The sequence below is a fragment of the Pelophylax lessonae genome (genome assembly GCF_965119305.1).
Source record: "Pelophylax lessonae genome assembly, chromosome: 6".
Lineage (NCBI taxonomy): Eukaryota > Metazoa > Chordata > Amphibia > Anura > Ranidae > Pelophylax > Pelophylax lessonae.
In genome coordinates, this window is record NC_138773.1 from 234,306,753 (window position 1) to 234,326,455 (window position 19,703).

The 19,703-nt window shown below is 43.5% G+C and overlaps 1 protein-coding gene across 4 annotated transcripts in view; it reads left to right on the top strand.

Annotated features, from left to right (window-relative positions):
- NCKAP1 (NCK associated protein 1) overlaps positions 1-19,703 on the top strand; it is a 248,857-nt gene that overhangs the window by 133,557 nt on the left and 95,597 nt on the right. For all 4 annotated transcript variants that reach the window (XM_082260288.1, XM_082260289.1, XM_082260290.1 and 1 more), the window contains one exon: positions 17,282-17,427. In XM_082260288.1, the coding sequence (XP_082116414.1) occupies positions 17,282-17,427 (146 nt within the window). The remainder of the gene's footprint in view (positions 1-17,281; positions 17,428-19,703) is intronic.

The following is a 19,703-nucleotide window of genomic DNA, read 5'->3' on the forward strand; positions in this document are numbered from 1 at the left end:
GTCCAATCCTATTTAATTTATTTATAAACGACCTAGAGGATGGGATGAACAGCTCAATTTCCGGATTTGCGGATGACACTAAATTAAGCAGGGCAATAACTTCTACGCAGGATGTAGAAACCTTACAAAAAGACTTAAACAAAATAATTGGGGTGGACATCTACATGGTAAATGAGGTTTAATGTTGAAAAATGTAAGGTTAATGCATTTGGGTGCCAGAAATACGAACGCAAGTTACTCACTAGGGGAGAGCCTTTGGGGGAATCTAAGATGGAAAAGGACCTGGGGATCCTAGTAGAAGACAAGCTCAGCAATGGCATGCAATGTACAAATACCGTAATGGCGACCCAAGCTTGGGTAACAAACTTTTCAGCGAAAGGGAATATAAAATGACTTGCGGCTTTTCTATAAAATTAGAAGAAAAGTGGTTTAACCTTAAACTGCGTAATAGGTTCTATACGTTCAGAGCGGTAAGGATGTGGAATTTTCTATCACAAGCAGTGGTGTCAGCAGGGAGCATCGATAGTTTCAAAAAACTATTAGATGAGCACCTTAAGTGCAAGTCTTAGATTCAGCAGATTCATGTATTCCCTTTAACTCCTTTGCGACCGCGCTAAAGCCAAATGATGGCTACAACACGGCCACACTTTGCCAGGAGGCCATCATATGACATCCTCTCGTTCTCGCCCTGTCTGCGCCGCCCCCTGTAGCGTGCATCGGCAGTGATCTTTGATCGCTGCGTCCTTTGGGCGCAGCTAATCACAGAATGGGGTGCAGAGCCATTCATGTTCACAATGTAAGCAGGATTATTAGCAATCATTCCCTCATGCTTACAGGGCTTGAGGAGAGCCGAAAACGGGCAAATCCATCAATGCAGCCCCAACATTGATGCTTGTTAGTGCCCATCATTGCCGCCCATCAGTGCCACCTTATCAGTGCAGCACATCTGTGAAGGAGAAAAATTACCTTTTTTATAAAATAGTGTAACAGAAACTAAGAAAAATTTTTTTTTTTTTTTTCGTAACAAAACAAAAAAAAACGAGCGATTAGAGTGATTGTAAAGATTTTTGTTATTTAAAAAAAAAAAACATGTTATACTTACCTGCTCTGTGCAAGGATTTTGCACAAAGCAGCCCCGATCCTCCTCTTCATCGGGTGCCCCGGGGGTGCTCATTGAAAGTGCGAGAGCACTGAAAGCTGAAAATTTGTCTGGGCAGGAAGGGGGTGAAAATGGCCAGTAGGTAAGGGTTAGTTCGCCTTTTAAAAATAAATAATCTATGCTGTCCATGAACACCATTCCATATTTTGTAAAATTATCCAATTTTAAATTAATTTAGCTCCTCCCATTCTTGTAGGCCTTTTGTGAACCGTGTGCAGCATTAAGGTAAAATACCTTTCAGTAGCTGTTCCTCCATCTCCACGCTGTGCGTATCTGCAGGTCTTCTCTACCCTCTCTACATAAACTATAAGGCAAAACCTAATTATATCAGAACACCACGAGCTGAAAAAGCTGGTTAATTCAATTTGAATATTCAAAGCAAACTCACCCATCCATCCTTGTCTCCATGCTTTGTTTTGCTGAGAAATCACTTTGAAAAACACTCCCCTAGCATTTTGAATGAGAAGATGATTTATATAGCACTTACTTTCTGGAATCCATCTGTCCTTGACTGATTTCGCTGTGCTTGGCTGAGAAAACCCCTCCTTCAGATGGGAAAAAATAAATAAAAAATGCCCATGAAGACTCCTATACTATTTCCTGTATTTGTTTTGTAGCTTCCTGTGTCACCTGCATGCTCGTTGGATTTTGAAAGACCATATTTACATAAATTTGTTCTGAAATATGTAGACAGGTGGCACAGAAAGGTACAGAGCTACAGTAGGAAATAGTGCTGTCCACCTGCCTGGCTGTGTTGTATGGCAGAAGTGAATAGTTGAGCAGTACTGTGAATCCTTTGGCCTGGAAACCAGGTATATGTGCTTTAGCTATGTACTTAGCTGTTTGTTTGGCATTAGGTTTTAACAAATTTATATTGCAGAGTCTGGCTGAACATTGTGTCTGGCAGATATAAAGAGCAACATTCTACTTGGGCTATTTAAATGCCACAACATTTGAATTTATGGTGCTTCCCAACCTTTACTTGTCAACATTTTTCTAACACTAATTGCCGAGCAGTAGGCACTCTTCAGAATGGTTTCTGCATAAACGTAATGCTTCCTGCTTCTTGGAAAAGCAGATTTGTTTCGATGCCACATAGCCCTGAAAAGAGTCTTTAAGCAGAACCATTTAGTATGTGGAGCAGGTTCAGGTTGACATTGTGGGTAATATTTACTGTCTAATTTCTGGGTAATGTATAAGTCAGATTAATGTTGCACTCAAAAGGGCACTGTTCATTTGTATTATAAGCCGAACAGCAGGGAACTGTTCTCCATAACCTCCGTCAATTGCCCTTCTCAGCCAGCTCTGAATTATTTGTGGCAGTGCACAGCTCAGAGGAAACCACTTCCCCATAAATCGTTTATAAGGTGCCATCTGAAATTGTACTTGTTATAGTGCTTTATTTCTACCCCCTCCCCTGGACTACGCAATAAATAATAATATGAGTGTTACTTTGGAGCTAGAATTTTATGTCAAGGTTTAGCATTTTCTGAAAGCTTTCGGAGAGACTGACTGTCATCTACTAATCTGCAGATATTCTCTACTGCTAGTTCTGTGTTTTTTTTTCCCCCTAGCACCCTCTTAAGAAAAAAATAAATACAGTGGCTGGTACCCCATGATTAGATGTCAGGGGCATGCTTAGGCTCCTTTTGCACAGGCTGCCAGGGGGCAGTATAAACAGGTGGTTGATACACACACACACACACACACACACACACACACACACACACCCAGCATAAATGAGTACACCCCAACAAACAGATTTCAGAAATCCTTTATTTTCCTTTCAGAATCAACATTTTCTATGAGACACTATGCTGAAAAATACTCCCACAAAGTAGGCCATTGATTTCAACCAATGTTTAAGTTTAAGTTGCATGCACAAAAAAAGTATTTATCTTTCGTTCATTGATGGACTCAGCTCCTGATCTTCTTAACCATTGGGTTACACTGTCCCTTACAGGAGGAAAACACTAGGCAGAAAGAAAAGTCTCGCTACACTACTGGGCAGTTTCAGGGGGTATACTCCCTCTCTCTGCTATAGGTACTCAGTTTTTATAGCAGTCAGTCAGAAGTAAGGACCTAGTTCCTTGCCGGCATCTCTGGTCCTGGCAATTTTTTCTTTTTGGATAGAATTTTTTTTCTCCTGGATTTTTTCCTGTGAGATCTACAGTCAACTGCCGGACTGGGCGACGGGCTGGATAATGTACATCCAGTGGTCGCCCCACTCACGCTCCATGCTAGGTCAGCTACGACATAGAACCACGGGACGGGGGCTGGCCTGCGAGTTAAACGCCTTGCGAGAACGCATATGAGCGGGTCTCGGCCCGAGTCGCAGTGTTCCTCCTGGCCGATGGCCCCCCATTTCGATGCAGAGGAGGTTGTGTCTGGAGCGGGGCCCGCTTGTTTCCTGATATGGTAACTGTCCCCCCTCTCCCCCTAGAGGGTTTTGGGGTGGACCCCTGGATTCTCCTCCTTCCCTCTGGGCACCCCACTCATCAGTCTGGTGGTCCCTATGGGCCATCTCGCCCCACATCTGCCCACCTTTCACTGATGCTGGGGCTGTGGGGTGGCCTGGTCCACCACCTAGGGTGGGGGCAGGGGGTGCGCCACTGGCGACTAGATGATCAGCTGTTGGCGGTGGGGGCTGTACCTGATGGGGGTTCTGCCAAGGCCCCCCCCCCCCCTCCTGCCTGTGCCGTTTTCCGAGGCCCAGGGATCCCTGGGGAGCCTTGTGGTTCTGCGCTGGGCCGCCATTTTCTTGTAACAAGTGTGCTTTATGCATGACGGCCATGTTTGTGTAGTTCGGTGGTTTGCCATTAAAAATAGCGGCAGCCATGACAGTGTAGCGGACACAGCACCCACCCCTCTGTGCAGTTGTAATTCTTCTGACACTGCTTGTAACAAAACGAAGTACCCATAGCAGAGGAAGTGTACTCCCTGGGACTGTCCATAGGTGAAGCCAGACTTTTTTTTTTTCTGCCTAGTTTCATACTCCTGTAGGGGGCAGTATAACTCAGTGATTTAAGAAGATTAAGAATTGCGTCTGTCAATGAACATCAGTGAAATGGATTTTAAGGTAAGTCAAAAATCTAATTTTTTCCTAAAAAAATTAATTCAAGACCATGTTGCAAAAATGAATACACCCCAATGAAAGTCTTCGGAGCAAAGCTAAATTTTAGACAACCTAATTATTAAGAATTCAGCTACAGGTGAGTCTGGTTTATTTATTAGGCAGGTGTCCAGCAGACATTAGATTATAAAAGAAACCCCCTTCCCATTTCATGCTGTCAGCAATGGCACCACATGGAAGAGAAAGGTGAAGGCCACAAGAAGGTCAGCAAAGCTTTACTTTATCAGTCCAAATATTGTAACAAAAGTGATACAAAAATTTAACAAAAAAGGAACTGCAACCATCTCAGAGAGGTCCAGACTGTCCACAGAAGTTAACGCCTCGACAGGAGTGTTTTCGGATAAGAAGGGTTGAAGAAAATCGCCATGCAAGTTCACTGCAGTTAGCTAAAGAAGTAAAAAGCCAGACTGGGGTGATTGTTTTTTTGTGACACAATGCGGCGTACACTACAGAGGAATGGCGCGCATGGGTGTTGTCCACAAAGGAAGTCTCTCTTAAAGCCTAGCCACAAAAAAGCCCGTCTAGTATTTGTCAGGGCCCATGCTGAAAAAGACTACTACTGGCATTCTGGATTGATGAGACCAAGATAAATGTTTTTGGAATTGATGGCTTCAAAATCTGTATAGTGTCGAAAAGGTGAGAAGTACAGAGAAAAATGCATGGTGCCTACAGTGAAACATGGTGCTGGCAGTGTCCTCCTGTGGGGCTGCATGAGTGCTTCTGGTGTCAGGGAGATGCATTTCATTGATGGTATCATGAATGCACAGATGTACTTCTATATATTAAAAGAGAAGATGCTACCATCACTCCATGGCCTTGGTCATCGTGCACTTTTCCAACGTGACAATGATCCAAAACACACATCTAAGGCTACTGTTGCATTTCTGAACAGGGTGAAATTGATTCAGTGGCCAAGTATGACTCTTGATCTAAACACCTAAGAAAAATTCTGAAGAGAGGTTGGGCCTCACTCTCCATCCAGCAGCCAGGCTCTAAAAGAGGTTGTTCTTGAAGAATGGAAAAAGAAAGATGTTGCAATATGTTGCCAACTTGTTGATTCCATGCCCAGATGACTTGGTGCTGTCCTTACAAACATGGAGGTCAGACAAAATATTAGATGTAGTAGTTTTTGTTGTGGGGTGCTTTCATTTTTGCATCTACTAATTTTGAGTAAAACTGAAGATTTTGTAATCCAAGTTCTATTACTAACCTTACTTTCATGTAATGAGCTTAACAAATGTTCTTTAAAACTGTTGTATCAAAATTTTGGAAATTGTTCTTGTGTTCATTGAGATATTGATTAAAATCTTACTTTTCAAAAGAGCTGTACTCATTTATGCCAAGCACTGTGTATGTGTGTGTGTATATATATAATATACCGTGTGTGTGTGTGTGTCATTATATATGTATAATGCACATACAACTCTTTAAAAGTTTTAGAACTCCCCCATTTTTCCAGTTTTTGTTTTTAATTTACGCTGTTTAATGTCTGTGTACTCTGAAAATAAAGCATAGAATAAATAAATAATTGGACATAAAGTCATGGAATTATTTTCTTTATGTTCTTCTTCAAAAAAAAAAAAAAAAAATGTAATCTAAATTTTCACCCCTCTGTCCAGTTCAATGGGATTTAAAGGGATTGTAAATGCAGAAAATTTTCTTGACCCATTCTATGCATGAAGATTAAAAAAACAAACAAAAAAAAACTTTCCTTGTACACCAATCGCCCTCAGCCCACCTCCTGGTACTTACCTGAGCCCACCCTTATCCAGCAATGTTGCCAAGGTGTCTCAGCTGGCCAGGACTCTCGTCGTCATTGGCTGAGACAGCAGCGTGGCATGATTGACCGACAGCAGCGGGAGCCAATCGGGAGGAGGATAGGGCGGGGCTAATTTGCTGCTCCGTATCTGAATAGACACACGGAGCTGTGACTCGGTTCAGGTGCCCCTATAGCAAACTGCTTTCCAAAGGGGTTCTCAATAGGAGGGAGGAGCCAGGAGCACAGAAGAGAGACCAGAGGAGAGGAGGATCCAGGCATGTATAACGTGTTTGTTATTTTAAAAGAAACAAGACTTTACAATCACTGTAAGTCAGGAGACTGTGCTGTCCATTCCATGATTTGAAGCCTACCGTTTTGTTTGTTCTTCTAAGGTAGCTCTCACTCAGCCTGGAAATATACTTTGGTCAGGGGTTTATCCTACCGCATGATAATGACCCAAATAGGTGTAATTCCAGAGGGTACATTATTGCATGGCACCACAAAATGCTTTGTAGTTTTGCTTCAGGGTGCCACTCAACCTGTGCAAGTCGCTAACTCTGGATCCAGCAAAAAAGCCCCAGATCATCACGCTTCCATCTCCATGTTTGACAGTTGGCCTCACAAACCGAGGAATCGTCATTTTGACCTACTTGGCGGCATACAAAAACCCTGCATGAAGAACCAGATCTCAAATTTTAAATCATCAGTCCATAAGACGACCTACCAGTCTTCAGTAGTCCACCGATGGTGCTTCATGGCACAGGCAAGCCTCTTTATCTTAGCAATGGCTTTCTTACAGCCACTTGACCTATCAGGATTGCAGCTCAGTCTTCTCTTCACAATTGAGACCGAGACTTGCTTACTACGATCAGTGTTAAGCTGTGCTTAAAGCTGTTGTCTTGTGAGCTGCCAGTAAAACAAGTTGTTGATTTTTAGAAACTTGTCTTTGGATTCTGTTGTGGCTTTGGGTGTGCTAGACCTCCTCCCGCCAGTTTTCTTCACTTTCCAAGTGCCTTTTGATGTGTAGGAAACTACTCACTGACATCTTGGCTTTTTTTGTAATTTCTCTGAAGGGAAGACCTACTCTTTTAAGGATTATAATGGTCGGTCTGTCTGTTTTCCTTTGTAATTTTGTAGTACCATACTTAAGAGGGTGTATCGCGTGTGTGTGTGTGTATATATAAATAAATCTGCACTCCCAGGTAGGGGGCATAAGTGTGTGCCGCTTCTGCTATGATTAGTCACAGCAGAAGCCAATCAGCAGGTGCCGGCCAATGGGTGACCACCGGCACCCTCTGATTGGCAAATAGACACACTAGACGGAGCTCTGCATACTATATGTAAACAAGACATAGCTCTGTCCTGTTAGTGGGGATGTGCTGGATTTTGTTTCACTGCAAAGCAGGGAATACAACCCAGCACATCCCTTAGTAAAACTACCTGAAGGTAAACACAACACTGGCTAGGCACTAGGCACACATTTAACCCTTTGATCGCCCTAGATGTTTAAGCCCTTCCCAGCCAGTGTCATTAGTACAGTGACGTTGATATTTTTAGCACTGATGATTGTATTAGTGTCACTGGTTATCACAAAGTGTAAGTGTCAGATTGTCCTCCGCAATATCGCAGTCCTGCTATAAGCGCCGCTGTTACTAGTATATAAAAAAATTAAACTTCCAGTATATATCCCATACATTGTAGATGCTATAACTTTTGTGCAAACCAGTCAATATACGCTTTTTGGGATTTTTTTTTCCAAAAATGTGTAGCAGAATACATTGTGGCCAAAATTTGTGAAGAAATGTGAATTTTCAAATTTGCTGGGGGTTTTTTATTTTTTTGTTTATAAAGCACAAGATATAAAAACCCTGTGGTGATCAAATGCCACCAAAATAAAGCTCTATTTGTGGGGAAATTACATACATTTCATTTATGTATAGTCTTGCTCGACCCCACAATTGTCAAAGTAACGCAGTGCCGTATAGCAAAAGATAGTCTGGTCATGAGGGGGGGGGGATGCTGGGTAAATCTTCCGGAGGGCAAGTGGTTAATGCAGAAGAGACATAATTGTAGAGAGATTGTACAGTAGGATTGTGTAACGTGTGGTTAGCCTATAGGCCTCTACATGATCTGGCCTGCTCATAATGATGGATCTGATATGTGGTTGGAGAGAAACTTTGTACCACTTTCATGGGGAAACTATATGCTTCTGTTTTTTAAGAACTCTTGTTTCAGATATTCCTGACATTGGGTGGGGAAAGGTAGGGCAGGCAAGGGCAAGCATCATACATAACAAACAGAGCTGGTATCAGTGAACCCATCATTTGTTTTTGTGTCTGAGCATGGTTTATATGGGAAATGTATGTAACGAAAATGTTGTGTTTTCCGATAAATTAGTAGCTATTCAGTTCTATACCATCTTTAACCTGGTATCCGTGAACCCAACATTCATGTTTTCATGCATTTGTATGGTTTAATGGGAAATCTATGTAACAAAAATGTTGTATTTTCCGCTAAATGAGTAGCTAATAATTCATATAGCATTTTTAACCACCTGTATTGTGAAGAAATATTCCTTTTATATACTGAAACTGATACTTTTTAGTGTTAATGAAGGGAAACTAGATTCCTAACTCCTGGTATCAGCTCTTAGCACAACCTATTCAGGCAAAATGCTTGCCTTGCCAAAAATTCACTTGACACATACTAATGTAAGGTTTGATCTTTTTGTTTTTTCTTTTGAACTTTGTGTTCTTGAAAACATTTTCTACAGATAATGAAAGTGAATTACAGCATTAAATGGTGTAATGAGAAGTTGGAAAAGACCGCTTTTTTTTTTTTTTTCCCCCTCTAATGTCGCACATTGTTCTACAACTGAGACATTAAATTGCTTGCCAGATTTGGAGGCAGGGATGTGTTGGCTAGAAACTGGATGTAAGAATTGCACTAACATCTGTGCAACAGTAGCTGAATAGCACTTTGTCTCTTCTGACCTGAGAACGCTTTGATGATTGCAGAATGGCTTCCGCTTGTATTATTTTTGGCTTGGAAGCCAGGAGGCTGTGCATCAAAATGCATAATGGTTTCAACAAAAACAAGCTGGCCTTTTCTTGGTCCTCTTTCAAGGAGGGAAAAAAATAAACCACTTTAAAGTCAAGCTATCTGGGCGTTTTGTCTTTGTTTTGAGATAATGGTGAAACCATGCTTCAAAAGATGTGCTGACAAACCTTAACATCCCACTCAGATTGAGTCATGGAAATCCACACAGATCATTTTAACAGATTCATAGCTGCCCAAGATGAAATACAGAGGAACTTAAAGCCGAGGAATTTTCATCAGAAGTGTCTGCCAAACTTCTCTTTAAGCTGCTTTAAAAAAATCTGAGCTTTATCCTTTGAACAATGGCACTTTAATCCCCCAGAATTCAAATCTCAAGGTTTCTTAGTAAGTTTTGTACAGTATGGTTGCGGCTGCTGGAGGGCAGTGGTGTGGAAAAGCATCTGGTAGACCGAGTTGATGTATTGTGTGGAAAGATATTCTAGAGCATTCAAAAGTGCACTTTTGTTTCTGTTTAAACCACAAAGGATAATAACTTGGGCTCTTCACCCCTCTTGTAAACAGCAGCACCCCTATACTACTCTTTCTTGTGTTACTTGGTGGACATGGTACACAGGTGTTACCCTTTTTTTTTTTTTTTTTTTTTTTTTTTTGCAAATTCTTCCTATTATTTGAAAGCATACGAGGTCCAAAAACAGAGTCTCTGGGCATACTCCGGCTCATGAAAACGAAAGAAACACATACCAAAAAACAGCTAACTGAAGCTTAACATTCTAAAGATTGCTGCTAAGAAAGGGAAGTGAAAGTGCTCAAGCACATGGAAAGTATTATCAATGGAGATGATGATCAGATCATCAGCACTATCATTGGTCGTTCGTCTCTACATCAACATTAGCCAAGAGCTTTAAGGAGCTGAAATATCTTGACAGACAATTCAATGCAACTGCCACTTCAAAACTATTCAACTGGCTAAGGCAGGGCAAGAGTTGGAAAATTAAGATGGGCTATCCTGCCCTGTAGTAGTGGTATCAGCTTCCAACCAGATATCCATACCTTGAAATTTTGAGGGTAGCCCCTGTGCAAATAGGTTTCCTTGTACAAGGCGATGACTGAGTCGAGAGTCCTAATTTTTAAATCCTAAGGGCCCTTTCACACGGGCGCTCCGTATGTCCGCAAATCATCCTATTTTTTTTTTGTGGATGATTTACAGACATAATGAATGTCTATGGGATTGCGGATGGTCCGATTTTCTTCCTTTCAGTTCTGTTCCGTTTTTTGGAACAGAACAGATCCCTACTTTTCCTCCGTAAAAAAACCAAAAGGAAGCAAAATCGGATGTCAGCGGTGTCATCCGCTGACATCCACAATGCCCATAGACTTACATTATGTCTGTATATCATCCGCAAACGACATACATGTGTGTCATCCGCTCCATGAAAAAAAAAAAAAAAAGGATCGGAGCGGAGCGGAGCCAAAAAACTTAACGGCCGTTGAAAAAAATTGTATTTAAGAAGGCATATGCGTTTCCGGTGAGTTTTCTGGTTGGCATTCACCAACTCAAAAAAAACGCACAAAAAATGCAACCTTCCTTTTTGATGCATTTTCCATTCATTTCAGTGGGAAGGTATGGTTTTGAAATAGTTCACCAAGGATGCAGCATGCAGATTTTTCAAAATGTACCGCACCACAGCGCAGTGGTGTGAAGAGTCCTATAGTATTTAAAGGGAAATATTTTTATTTCGTTTTTCTTGCATTTTTGTAGCAAGGTAAGAACGCTGCAAAAACCATCAGTGTGAAAGGGCCCTAAGTGCCAAAATGAGTACCCCTTGATAAGGTTGAGTCACTGCGGACTCGTGCACTACTTTAAAACCGATTACGGTCTGACAACCTGGAAGGTGGCATAATGGGAGATAGTAAGCTATGCACTTGATCATGTTTGAAACCAAATTAAATGCTAATGGATTTGAGATGCCTTAATTGAATACCACATTTTTGTACATATGTATATTTATGAAGTTGGTCTTTGTCATATTTATGTAATGTGGATTAACATGTTCTCCTGTATGTTCTTCTACATTTGGATCTTTTAATTGTCCTGTTTGAATGTAGAGGTTAGCTTAGGTGTACTCCAAACTCACCCTGCAGCCCAACCCACCCCCACACCCCTTTTTTTTTTTTTTTTTAACCTTAGCTGCAGCGCAGTATTGACCCGGCCTGCCCTGCTTCCCGCTGGAGTAAGAGTGCGAGTTCGGCTATAGAGGAGTTTGGCAGATGCCCAAGCTCATCTCTGATTAAAAGTAATTTGGGTTGATAGGTCTCTTGCACAAATGACGTTGGTGTTGCTACCCTAACAGTTATTAATGTTCATGAAATTCTCCGTGTATTGTTTTGTGTTTACCACAACATGACTGTGCAATACAGTGAGCCCAATTTATCAACTCCCATCTTTCTGAGCGTGTTTCATGTTACACCAATATTTAGGTTGAAACATTGTCAGTATACAAAGCCCCCTACCCTCAAATCACTATCAAGGGTACAATGCTTTGCAGGCTTAGATTAAAAAATAAAAAAATGCACATTTCTCTGTCGCTCATTGACAGACGTAGTCCTCTTTGATTCACATCAATTGGGTTATGTTGCCTCCGCAGGAGTAGGACTAGGCAGAAAGAAAAAACGTTCTGGCTCCACCCTAGGGGCAGTCCCAGAGGGTATATCCTCCCTCTCTGCTACAGGGAATCAGTTTTTTTCTGTCTAGTCAGGAGTAAGGACCTAAGTTCCTTGCTGGGATCTCTGGTCCTGGCAAGATTTTTTTTTAGAAAAAATATTTTTTTTAGGTAGTTTCTCCAGTTTTTTTCCTGTGAGATCTTCAAGCAAATTACGCCGGATCTGGGCGACGGGCTGGATGTTGAGATCCAGTGGTCACCCCAGCCGGCCTACGAGCGCGCGCAGACCATTGCATTGCGCTTGGTCGGCCGCGACACATTCAAGTAAGTATGCGGGGCCTGGCGACGGGCTGGATGTTGAGATCCAGTGGTCACCCCGGTTCAGCCTACGAGCGCGTGCAGACCAGAGCTCCGCGCTGGGTCGGCCGTGACAGAGTCCCATAGGAGGGACTGACCTTGCGAGTTAAAAGGTCTCGCTTGGACGCCAGGAACCGGAGAGTCAAGGCGTCCGGAGTGGTCAACAACCCCCACCCCGGTGGAGAGGGTATTGTGAAGAGAGGGTGCCTGTCGGTTCGGTATGGTGAGTAAATGTTTCCCTTTCCTCGTTATGAGGCATTTTGGAATACGGGCCCCTCCATACATGGTCAGAGTCTTTCTGACACTAAAAGTCCCCCGTGTAATACAGAATGTGTTCGGTGGTACACTGTGGCTAAAAGGTTGGTTAGCCGACCAAGGTTCCAAAAAAGCATTGGCTAATCTCCCCTTTCTAGGAGAGCGTTTATTTGGAGCCAACTTAGATGAGATCATTAAGGATCTCACGGGAGGAAAGGGCACCTTTTTACCGCAAAGTGCTAAGGGTAAAGGACCTCGTCAAAGACGGGGGCCTTCTTTCTCCGCTCATAAAAAAATTTTTTGTCCCGCGGGTGAAAAAATTAAGTCCTCCAAAGCTCCTTCAGGAGGCTTCAGGGGACGTTGGTCGGGCAAGCAAAAGCCCGCCCCTTCCAGACCTGAAGATAAGTCTACTAAAGCCTGAAGGTGCGCCCCCACCCATAACTGGGGTGGGGGGACGTCTTCGCCGGTTCCCGGATCCATGGCTCTCCAGAATCCCGGACAAGTGGGTTTGCGAAGTCATAAGGTCAGGGTACAAGATCGAGTTTCGATCTCTCCCACCGGCGCGATTCTTCCCTTCCAATATCCGACTATCCCAGGATCGTTTAGAAGATCTGCGGAGAGCAGTCACGGATTTACTACAACAAGGAGTGGTAGTCCACGTTCCTTGGACAGAACGCTTTCAGGGGTTTTATTCAAACCTATTTACAATACCCAGGAAAGAGGGCAAAGTGCGTCCAAATTCTGGACTTAAGGGCACTCATTTCCTTTGTCAACATAAGAAAATTCAAAATGGAATCCATTCGCACAGTAGCGGCCTCCCTGCATTCAGGGGATGTCCTAGCGTCCATAGACATCAAGGACGCCTATCTTCACATTCCCATTTACGCAGGACATCAGCGGTTTCTACGTTTTTCCGTAGAAGAGAACCACTATCAGTTTGCGGCGTTACCTTTCGGTCTCGCCACGGCTCCTCGGGTCTTCACGAAGGTGTTGGCCCCAATGTTGGCACTACTGCGCCAAAGAGGCATATCGATTCTAGGTTACCTAGACGATCTCCTGCTTCATGCAGAGTCTCCACAGACCCTGCTACAAAACCTAGAGATTACTATGATTTCTTTACAGGAATTTGGGTGGCTGGTGAACCAGCAAAAGTCATTTCTGGTTCCCACCCGGAGGCTCGAATATCTGGGTCTAATTCTAGACACATTCAGGACAAGAGTTTTCCTTCCGGTAGGGAAACTCCGGAAGATTCAATCAGCAGTCCAGTTGTTACTATCCAACAGCTGGTCTTCTCTTCGGACTTGCATGAGGGTTCTGGGGTTGATGGTGGCTTCCTTCGAAGCAGTCCCATTTGCCCAGTCCCATACCCGAATTCTTCAGGAAGAGATTCTTCTCAAATGGAATCGGAATCCGGAATCCCTGGACAATCGGATCCGATTGAGCAAACAGACCAGAGAGTCTCTGGTCTGGTGGCTTCGGTCTCCGATGCTCAGCCAGGGAAAGTCATTTCTGCCAATATATTGGACGATAGTGACCACGGACGCCACTCTATCCGGATGGGGAGGAATTCTCGGTCAGTTATCCGTCCAGGGGCTTTGGTCCCCGGAAGAATCCAGGTTACCGATAAATGTATTGGAACTGAGAGCGATCAGACTTTGTCTGATTCACTGGACCGAGCAGCTCCAGGGCAGCCCGGTTCGGATCCAGTCGGACAACGCCACGGCTGTGGCTTATGTCAATCACCAAGGGGGCACCAAGAGTGTCCGGGCAGCCAAGGAAGTGGCTTGCATTCTTCGCTGGGCGGAACGGTTTGTTCCAGCTATCTCTGCGGTGTTCATTCCGGGGGTGGAGAATTGGCAGGCAGATTATCTCAGCCGTCAGACTCTGGATCAGGGGGAATGGTCCCTCCATTCAGAAGTTTTCCACCAGTTGTGCCTACGTTGGGGCACCCCGGATGTGGATCTGTTGGCATCACGATTCAACAGAAAAGTACAGAGATTTGTGGCTCGCTCCTGCGATCCTCTAGCAGAGACCGCAGACGCACTGGTCGCCCCGTGGGGGCAATACCAGCTAATGTATGCCTTCCCTCCTCTCGGGTTACTGCCAAGACTTCTTCGCAGGATAGAGGGGGAAGGAATTCCAGTAATCCTGGTAGCTCCGGACTGGCCTCGCCAAGCTTGGTACGCCGACTTGGTCAGACTGGTGGCGGACGTCCCGTGGCGACTTCCTCTCAGGGAGGACCTACTGTCTCAGGGACCGATCTTCCATCCTGCTTTACGATCGCTGGCTTTAACGGCCTGGCTATTGAGACCCAGGTGCTGAAGGACAAGGGATTGTCAGCTTCAGTTATTCCTACTCTAGTTAAAGCAAGGAAAGTGACTTCCAGAAAGATTTATCATCGCACATGGAAGTCCTACATTGCATGGTGTGAACCTCTGGGGTTCCACCCACGTTCTTATTCGGTTAGTCGAATATTAGCTTTTCTGCAACAAGGGGTTGAGCAGAAACTGGCCTTGAGCACTATCAAGGGTCAGGTCTCAGCATTAGCCATCTTCTTTCAGAAACCTTTGGCTACTCATTCCTTGGTGCGGAATTTCATCCAGGGGGTGCGACATCTGGCTCCGCCAGTGCGCGCCGTTACCACCCTGGGATCTTAATTTTAGTATTGTCGGTTCCCTTTGAAGATATTAGGGAGATTCCTTTACCTACGTTGTCCCAGAAGGTGGCCTTCTTGGTGGCTATCACTTCTGCACGCAGGGTGTCAGAACTGGCTGCATTATCTTGTCGTTTCCCATATCTGGTGGTTCATAGAGATAAGGTGGTTCTTCGTCCGAATCCATCCTTCCTACCAAAAGTGGTTTCAGAATTTCATCTGAATCAAGAAATTGTATTACCTTCCCTGTGTCCTAAGCCCAGTCATCCTCGGGAGTTTGCTTTACACTCCTTGGATGTGGTCCGGGCGATCAGGGTATACTTGAAAATGACAGACTCGTTTCGCAAGACGGATTCACTTTTTGTGGTCCCGGATGGACCCAAAAAGGGGATGCCTGCATCTGCCGCGACTATTTCCAAATGGATCAGACAGACGGTGGTACAGGCTTATTCTATTAAGGGTCAGGAGCCCCCGTTCCCTGTTAAGGCGCATTCCACTCGGGCACTGAGTGCGTCATGGGCCTTTCGCCATCAGGCGTCAGTGGTCCAGGTGTGCAAGGCGGCTACCTGGTCGTCGGTGCATACCTTTACAAAACATTATAAAGTTGATGTAATGGCATCGTCTGATGCCTCGTTTGGCCGCAAGGTTTTGCAGGCCGCAATTTGAGGAGACCAGTGGTCTACCTCGAGGGTTTTTTCCGTTGGAATTTTTATTTGAGTCTCATTCTTTGTTTATAATGAGCCTTTAAAACTTCTAGTTGGCACCGGTTGGGCCTTCTAGATTGGATTTTGATTTCTGTCAATCCCACCCCTCATTTGTGGCACTGCTTCTGGATGTCCCAATTGATGTGAATCAAAGAGGACTACGTCTGTCAATGAGCGACAGAGAAAATTGGATTTTTGTAAGATCTTACCGTAAAATCCTTTTCTCTTAGCTCATTGACAGACGTAGTACCCGCCCCTCTATCATTGAGTTGGGTTGGGTTAAATTCTCTGTTACTGCTTTATAACAGAACTGATTCCCTGTAGCAGAGAGAGGGAGGATATACCCTCTGGGACTGCCCCTAGGGTGGAGCCAGAACGTTTTTTCTTTCTGCCTAGTCCTACTCCTGCGGAGGTAACATAACCCAATTGATGTGAATCAAAGAGGACTACGTCTGTCAATGAGCTAAGAGAAAAGGATTTTACGGTAAGATCTTACAAAAATCCAATTTTTTGCTTTTTGCTAATTGGGTGCATTTTAATCTTTTCCAAAAGATGGAATTTTCCATTTCAGGACTCAATCACATCAGTGCTAGAACACAGCCACTGGTGTGCCGTTTGAAAACAGCAGTGCCAGTGCATCACATTGTTCTGAAATGTCACAAAATGATTATTAAAGGAGAAGTTTGGCCAAATCTTTTTTGGCCATGCCTCTCCTATGGATCACAGGAGCGCATTCTGCACTCCTGTTATCAGTTTTCAGCAGATAGTAGGCTTCAGCCTGCTGTCGGCTGATGTCACAGAGTTGGTGGAATAGATCCCAATCATATGATGGTATCCACCCAGATGCCTTGACTGGCGCCTTGCTCAGCCTCTCAGTGATCCTCTGAGAGCCGGAGCCAGCCCCTCCTGCCCCCTCCACAGTCAAGTGCTCCAGTGAGCATTGGAGGGGCAGAGCAGAGAGCCAGTGACTGAAACCCACGGCTTTCTGCTCAGCGAGGACGGGGAGAACGGAGCAATCAATGTTTGTTTGATCGCTCAGTTCTACTTTCAGAGCATGTGGGGGACATATGCAGCATCGGATCTATGCTGCATCCATCTTAGGGGAGTATAAATGTTTGTTTTATTTTCAAATCCTGCACTTCTCTTAAAGTTTTATAGGCCGCATTGAAAAACTACAGTGGGCCAGATTTTGTTTTTGTGCAGCACACACCAGTGTAATGTGGTGGTGTGAACTGGCCTCCTAGGAAACAAAGGTGTTTTTTTTTGTCTTGCATTGGGACTGGGTGGGGCAAGGTTGCCCAATGCTGCCCCAATGAACCTGGTGTGAACTGGTCCTAAATAAGAACTGTTTTTCAGCCAGGTTTTTACTTAGTCTACTGCTGTCAAATAGCACTTTCATTTTAACCCATTATGAGATGCCTCTTTGGATTTATCATTAAATGGACCCATGTTAATTCATACACCATGCTAACACAAACAAATGTACATTTCAGGGCTTAAAATGTCCATTGTAAATTCAACCAATAACTTTACTTTTCTAGGCATACACCAGTGTTTCCAAAGCTTCATTAAGCCTTGCAGACCACAGAGAACTTGGAAAGATGATGAACACTATAATATTCCACACAAAAATGGTGGATTCCTTGGTGGAAATGTTGGTGGAAACTTCTGATCTTTCTATATTTTGGTGAGATTCAATTGTCGTGTTTCTGTTTTTATTGGTGGAGTAAAAACATTCTAGCTAAGAGGTTTTAAAATAATTGTAATATTGGAATTATTGATTCTTATGTACTGAAGAGAAATATGTGTGCTGCTATTGATAACCACCTGAAATTCCTTGGTTGCCTTTGTTTAAAGTAGAACTTTAGGCAAATTATTTTTTTTTTTTCCATTTTGGATAGAGCAAGGAAGGGTTACAACTCCTGTCAGATTTATTTCACCGTTTGCGTCCCATTGTGAGGTTTTCCCTTCTCTTCCTGCCCCATAGCCAAACAAGAAGTGAGAGAAAATCCTGCAAATTTGAGGGAATTCCTTGGAGACCCCCATGTCACTAGAACTAGTGTCCTCATTGGAACATTTCCCACTATAACTTTTCTGAGGACAACCAAAAACTTGGGGATTTTCTTTTACCTTCACTTTCAATACTAATGGTACAGGAAAGGACTCAAAAACTAAAATAAAAGTCTTTGAACATTAATATATAAAGCTTTAAATGATCCTAAAAAAACTGTGGAGAAATTCTTCCTCCTGCACTGGGCAAGATCCGCTCACTCTGCTACCCTGTTCCAGCAGTGACTCCGCTCCCTTTCGGCCTTCTAATCTAAATACAGAATAGGAACTCTCTGAGTGGTACTGAGCTCTCTAGAACAACTTGACCTTTTTTAGTGCATCTGCTGTGGGCTTTGTTGAAGAATTGATACATGGTGTCTGGAGTTACAGAAGTTAACAAGGATTTGTTTTAAAGCTCATTTACAGCTTATAAAGAATATATGCATATGTTACATGTCCATAGCATGGCCATAATTGCACTAAAAAGATTTTAGATTCAGAACAAATATGAAGCCAGGACACTTGATCTGCAATCCATGTAAGTGACTGATAAAGTACTGATATCTCTGGATCAGCATGACATCCAGCATTTTCAGAAGGAGGTATTTGAAGTTAAAGTGGTTATAAAGGCAGAAGTGTCTTCCTCCTAATACTTGCCTGAGCCCCATCTCGATCCAGCGATGTTGCACAAGAGCCTCAGCTGTCCGGAGCTCTCCCTCATTGGCTGCGAGAGTGGGCGCCATTTGGCTCCAGCTGCTGTCTATCAGTACAGTCAGTTCAGTCAGACAAGCTGCTGCTCCGCTTCTGACTGGACAAAGAGCATCAGCTCGGGTGACCCCATAGCAAGATTGTGATCATAAACGGCTTCAGCCAAACACTAACCATGAGTGAAAGAAAGAAAAGTGTTTGTGTTCGTATTCTCAGAATAATGGCCAAGAAATCATAAATTCTGCCAGGGTATGTAAACTTATGAGCACAACTGGAAGTCATATTGTAATTGAATGTTCTTAAAAATCACCTTTCTTTTTCAATCTGCAGCTCTGTCATTTTCTGTAAAATGCAATGCAATATGGTTACCTGGAGGTGTTCTGTACACAGATGATGTACAGATTGTCTTACCTCCCCAATGTAATTTCCTGCAGCAAAAATGCTATTTTACATGAGCTGCTCTCAAAAGTAAATCGCGTCTAAAGGGATGCAGACCATGCCAATTTGCTCATTAGAGCTATGCAAGTTCAGCAGCTGATTGATAATTACAAAACCAATCCTATACAGATTTACTTTTTACATGAACACAGACCAAACCACTATTTCTTCAGAATAACAAAAGGTAGGAATCTGCAGCAGTTTAATATCCCTGCAATGTATGTTGATCACCCAGAAAGGAATGTTTTTTCTCTTAACAAAAGAAGAGTTACTCCTTAAAGCTCAACTTTAGCCAAAGAGATTTGATAAGATTCATATTAGTACAGTGTGTAATGCAAGCAACGCTTTTGTGCGAATAAAAAAAACTTTAGGAGATATTGCAAAATACAAAATCTAGCATTCTGAGGAAGCATATCTTATCAGGAATCCGTCAGATTAAATGACTCCTAGCTGGGCTGCTAGAGATCATGGCCAGTCAAGTGTAAATGTTACTGTAAATTTGATTTAAATCATGGGTGTTCAACCATTTGGCTTCTCTGGGCCACATTGAGTGTAGAGAAATTTTCTCGGGCCGCATATAAAATATATACTATAGTTATGGTATTTAGGTAATAAAACGCCGCTGCGCCCTACCCGAGCTGCCGCACCCCCCCCCCCCCCCCCAAGCACTAATTTAACACAACTAGTGGATGATCTGCTCCGAGGCAGCCTCTGCCTAGTTAGTTTGAGGCCGCCGTGGCCATGCCCCCGACTCGACTTCCTTCCTCC